This window comes from Ceratosolen solmsi, unplaced genomic scaffold (assembly GCF_000503995.2).
Source record: "Ceratosolen solmsi marchali unplaced genomic scaffold, CerSol_1.0 scaffold23, whole genome shotgun sequence".
NCBI classification, from domain to species: Eukaryota; Metazoa; Arthropoda; class Insecta; order Hymenoptera; family Agaonidae; genus Ceratosolen; species Ceratosolen solmsi.
In genome coordinates, this window is record NW_011948430.1 from 1 (window position 1) to 6,099 (window position 6,099).

Here is a 6,099-nt window from a genome sequence, read left to right on the forward strand (position 1 = left end):
TTTTTTTTTTATACATTGTTTTTCGATTTTCTATCATTTGGATTGATGCTTGTGCGTGTATGGGTACGCGGCCGCGCTTCCGCGATAGGGTGTGAGTTGGTACGTTCGTGCGTGATTTCCGGCGCTTGCACTATAGAGTGTGAGTCGTTGTATGCGTGCATGGTTTCCGGCGCTTGCGCTGTAGAGTGTGAGATGTTGTGTACTTGCGTATGTTGTGGTGGATGAATTTATTTAAGTGATCCTATTGATAGCCTCAATGTATTAAGGGAGAAGTGCATAATTTTTACGGTAAAGTGGTACAATGTAATTATGAAGCACCAAAATAAATTTCCCCAATAGAAATTATGGTAATGAAAATGAAATTTTCATGTAAAAAGTTGTTTTATAAAAATCGATGCCATAGCGTATTCACTCATTATAGACATATACTCCATTAGCCCTATAGATAACACGTTTTTAATATTTTTTTCATACATTGTTTTTTATTATATATCATTTGGATTCATGCTTGTGCGTGCGTGTGTACGCGGCCGTGCATGTGCGCTAGAGCGTGTTTTGGTGCGTACGTGCATGGTTTCCGGCGCTTGCGCAGTAGAGTGTAAGATGATGCGTACTTGCGTAGGTTGGGGCGGATGAGTTTATTTAAGTGAGCGTATCGAGAGCCTCAATGTATTATGGGATACGTTCATTGTTTTTATAGTAAAGGAGCTTAAGTTTATAATGAAGCCCAAAAACAATTTTCTCCAATAAAATTTATGGACATTGAAAATGAAATTTTCATATAAAAAGTTGTTTTATATAAATCGATTCCATAGCGTATTCACTCATATATATACATAGACTCGTTAACACGATAAATATTAAGTTTTTACTATTTTTTTCATGTATTGTTTTTATATTGTTTATTATTTGGATTAATTCGTGTGCGTGTGTATGAATGCGCCCGCGCTTGCGTTTTAGAGCGTTAGTTGGTGCATATGCGCGTGATTTCCGAAGCTTGCGCATTAGAGTATGAGCTGATGCGTAACTGCGTGCGTTGGCGCAGATGAGGTTATTTATGCGAGCCTATGGTGAACCACAACGTATCAGGGGATAACATCATCGTTTTTATAGTAAAGTGGCTCAATTTCATTATGAAGCCTAAAAACCATTTTCCCCAATAGAAATTATGGTAAATGAAAATGAAATTTTCATATAAAAAAGTTGTTTTGTGTATATCGATTCCATAGCGTATTCACTCATTCATATAAATTGGCTCATTGGTACTATAAATAATATGTTTTAATATTTTTTTCATACATTTTTTTTTATTCTATATCATTTGGTTTGGCGCGTGTGCGTATGCATGTATGCGTCCGCGCTTGCGAGGTGGAGCGTGAGTTGGTGCGTACGTGCGTGATTTCCATAATTTAAAACAAAGAAAGCTTCTCGAAGTTGGCAACGCTTGCTTCCAGAGAATTCATCAAAGCCACCAAGAATTCATAACACTAAATGTACGCAATCGTTTTTAAGAAGCAACATAAAACTAGTGTCAGTAATATTTGTGAAAGTTGAACTTATCTGAAGGAATCCCTGCAAAGTATATTATTATTATTACTCTTCAAATGTTATTACTGCTGGCCAGCTATCAATATTATTTACATTGTCGCAAATCCTCCCCTAATTCTCGGGGTCGCAACCCGGCCCATATCTATCATAATTATCGATAGAGCCCGGCCTAAAAACCCTCCGACTTGAGACAAGCAAGAGGGGGCGCTAATCCCGATAGTAGACCCCTACCTAAATATCAATTAGTACTACGAGACATTACCGGTCACACCACAATAAATTGGTTCTGATAAAACCACAAAGAGGGCGACAGATTAGTAAGAATCCCCACCACCGACATAAGCCGAATATCAGTCTGTCAATTCCCAAGTCGAGTCAAGCGTCTAATCAGTCGCGAGCCGAAGCTCGCTCGATACTATTCTAGTATTGCCGTAAGCGTCAAAATTCCGGGAGCCAACTAATGCCCAATATAATTTAAGCGCGACTCACACGACACATGACTATAAAATAACACCCGGAATTGTTACCTAACAAAGCTTACACTCCCAAACGATGTTTCAACTTAATAATCAACTGCCTAGTCATTACATTCCACAATTCTCACTATAATAAAGAACACCTACAATACTGTAATAACTACTTAAATAAAGGTCACTAAAACAAATTGTATTTACTCTGAGTTGATGCATTAACCCCCCCCCCCCCTATCATCATTAAATCGGCGGTACGGTCTAATACACCTACCGTGATCTGTGATCATACTGTGGGCTGGAATTCCAAACAAAACGGTAACTACTAAATTCCTAATTATTGGTATATTACTATAAATTCTGTTAATATATATTTAAAGCACATATTCAATTTAGTAGCAGATATCTATAACAATTTTATGATTGTAAGACGACATTCAAAGTTTTATCCTGTACTCGTATAAATCTAATTCTTTGATTTTAACTTGCAATCTTTTTTAAAATGATTTTAGACTATGCATAAATTGTAAATATTTTATAGTCGATATATAACTCGAGACCACTTCAGTTTGTTTAAGCTTTTGTTGCAACATAATTATTTTTTATATTTGTATATATAAATGAATGTAGCTTATTCGAAGAAATATTATATTTCCTAAAAATGTGATTAAATTTTTGTATATTCTTTGAAATTGAATTTATTGTCTCTAATTTCGTTAATTGAATATCCGTGGTTTTATTTGTAAAATAGTAAATTAGCATTAAATAATGTATTTAATGTGTAATATCTCTATACTTATCGATATTATTACAATTTTATATACTTTTTTAAAAAGCGTCTGCTATGAACGATTCAATAAGTGACAAACTTCAGTTTTTATGTTCAAGTCAAGTCATATGATCAACTCCTGACTCCAATTTAGATTGGAAAACACAATAATAAAGATAGAAAACTGGGCGAGTCTTCAGTATTTTTAGAGATTGAAATTAACATTGAAATTTTCGACGGAAATTAATTTTACGAAAATCTAAAAATGAAAGGTTGTATGTTTAACATTGATGGTGGATATTTAGAAGGACTCTGTCGCGGATTTAAGTGTGGAATTCTTCAGCAGAGTGATTATCTCAATCTAGTACAATGTGAAACACTAGAAGGTAGTATTTTTATTAAAAAAAATTTTTACATTTATTTGTTAATGGGGACATGTATATTAATTTTATAGATTTAAAGCTGCATTTAGCTGGAACGGATTATGGTAGTTTTTTGGCTAATGAACCATCGCCTCTCTCAGTCAGTGTGATTGATGATAAGTTAAGGGAAAAATTGGTGGTAGAATTTCAACATATGCGAAATCACTCAGTAGAACCTTTATCTCAATTCTTAGATTTTATTACATATAGTTATATGATCGATAATATTATTTTGCTTATCACTGGAACACTGCATCAACGCCCCATTTCAGAATTAATTCCAAAATGCCATCCTCTTGGCAGTTTTGAACAGATGGAAGCAATTCATGTTGCAGCAACACCTGCTGAGTTATACAATGCTGTTTTAGTTGACACACCACTTGGTATATATTGCAGTTATATAACTTTAATATATAATCACCAAAATTATTTATATTTTGATTTTAGCACCCTTCTTTGTTGATTGTATTTCTGAACAAGATCTAGATGAAATGAATATTGAAATTATTAGAAATACACTGTATAAAGCTTATTTAGAAGCATTTTTTAAATTTTGTAAAGAAATTGGTGGTACGACTGCTGATACTATGTGTGAAATTTTGGCTGTAAGTAACTATATTATTATATTAATATGAACCCATTTCTTTTATATTTTTTTATGTTATTGGGTCAATTTTATTAATCTTCTTACTGTACAATATGTTTTCAATGTTTTCATTAAGTATGAGATTTAGATCAATATCTAACATATTAAATTATTCTAATATAATATTAAATTTTGTAGTTTGAAGCAGATAGAAGAGCTATTATTATTACAATTAATTCATTTGGTACAGAATTAGGAAAAGATGATCGAGCAAAATTATATCCCCGTTGTGGTCGTCTTAATCCTGATGGTTTAGCAGCTTTGGCAAGAGCTGATGATTACGAACAGGTTAAAGCTGTTGCTGAATATTATGCGGTAATTAAATAGTTATTGCTAACTTAAATGTAATCGTTTTGATCATTTTGAAAATTTAAGTTTGTATGGATTTTAAACTTGATACAAAAGAATTAATTACGCATAAAATTTACAATATTTCTGTTTCATTTCGTAATTATAATTTTCTTTTATTTAATATTAGATATTATTATTATACTCCTATTTAATATTAGAAATTTTATTAGAAGATAATTTGAATTTTTACAATTATCCATATTTTACCTAATTCGATACATTTTCTTGATTATTATTTATTTGTAACATTGCAATTAAAACAAATGATATTATAACAGGAATATGCAGCTCTTTTTGATGGAGCAGGAAACAATCCTGGAGATAAAACATTGGAAGACAAATTTTTTGAACGTGAGGTAATGGCAATATTTACTTAAATGTCAATAGAATAGCTAAAAGTTTATAAGCTTATTAATAATTAATAAATAATCTTTTTTTTTAGGTTCGTCTAAATGTAAATGCTTTCCTTCAACAGTTTCATTTTGGTGTATTTTACAGTTATTTAAAACTTAAAGAACAAGAATGTCGTAATATTGTTTGGATTTCAGAGTGTGTAGCTCAGAAACACCGTGCTAAAATCGATAATTATATACCAATCTTTTAAATTAATTTATTCATTTTTCAATAATTATTACTACATTGTATAAAAGTTTAAATATTTTAACATGTATTACATGAACAAAAATTAGAAATCACATATTTAATTGTTAATTGATAAAATATTTTTAATTATTAATTATACTTATATTTCTAAAATATTTACACAAATAATTGTTTTTGAAAGAATTTGTAATTTGTAAATAATTTATCTTTTATTAATTTCTGTATGAAATTAGCGTTCAAACATGAAACATATTATAATCTTTAATTTATGTATAAATTTATAAAAAATGTACTAAACTACTACCAATGGATTGTTACATTCCACATAATAATAATGCAAAATATTTCAATGTACATTTCCGTAGCTAGAAGACAAACTAATGAAAATAGATATATTGTTGTGAATATTTAAAAAATGCTTTGTTAATTTTTTAACTTTTTTTATTATACCTTATATATTTCTTATAGAATAAATATAAAAATATTATTGGTAGTTTTAACAATCGTCGTTATTTCAAAATGCTATAAATAAATAAAACGAGAATTAAGAAAAAATCTTACGAAATAATTTTTCAATTTTATAAATTAAATGATATTTGTATAAATTCGCATGTCGTATTTATTTTGAAAATCAATAATTTTCTCATGAACTACTTAATTCAAAATTAATTTTAACAAATGATATTAAAACTCTAGTATTAGTTTACTTACTTTAAAATAATAATCAAATAATATTACTAGTAAATTTATTAAAAAATTTCATATTCATATAATTATCAGGTGAACGATAATGTTAGTATCTTGAATCATTTATATTTTTAGTCCTTTAGTTAATAGAATTTTTCATTTTCAAAATATTCCAAAGTATTTATATAATATTAACTAAGAGACTGATGCATTCATAAATGTTTCAAGTATAATTTTTTTTTTTCTTTTTTGATAATAAATCATCACTTATACTGTTCATTTATAATGAATTTACCATTTTTTTTTCATTGTATGTGTGTATATATATATATACATATATACATATATACATATATATATATATATATATATATTTATATTTATATTTATATTTATATGCATACGAGCGTGTAGAAAAGTATGTGTGTAATTATATAGACATATGCAAGCATACGCATTGTTTTATTTAAAAAATATAGAATATAAGCATGTATTAAATATTTTCTCAATATATCAATACTTGCATACAAATATATTTGTAAAAAAAGCTACTTGTTGCCACCAGGATCACCATTTCTGTTTTGTTCTCGATTTGTTTCTTAT

At 29.1% G+C, this 6,099-nt stretch overlaps 1 protein-coding gene across 1 annotated transcript; it reads left to right on the forward strand.

Annotated features, from left to right (window-relative positions):
- Positions 1-2,859: 2,859 nt before the first annotated feature.
- VhaAC39-1 (V-type proton ATPase subunit VhaAC39-1) lies at positions 2,860-4,839 on the forward strand. Its single transcript, XM_011501697.1, has 6 exons — positions 2,860-3,173; positions 3,242-3,592; positions 3,657-3,814; positions 3,994-4,170; positions 4,485-4,562; positions 4,649-4,839. The coding sequence occupies exons 1-6, from the start codon at positions 3,053-3,055 to the stop codon at positions 4,808-4,810; spliced, it is 1,047 nt and encodes a 348-aa protein (XP_011499999.1). The 5' UTR covers positions 2,860-3,052; the 3' UTR covers positions 4,811-4,839.
- Positions 4,840-6,099: the final 1,260 nt, after the last annotated feature.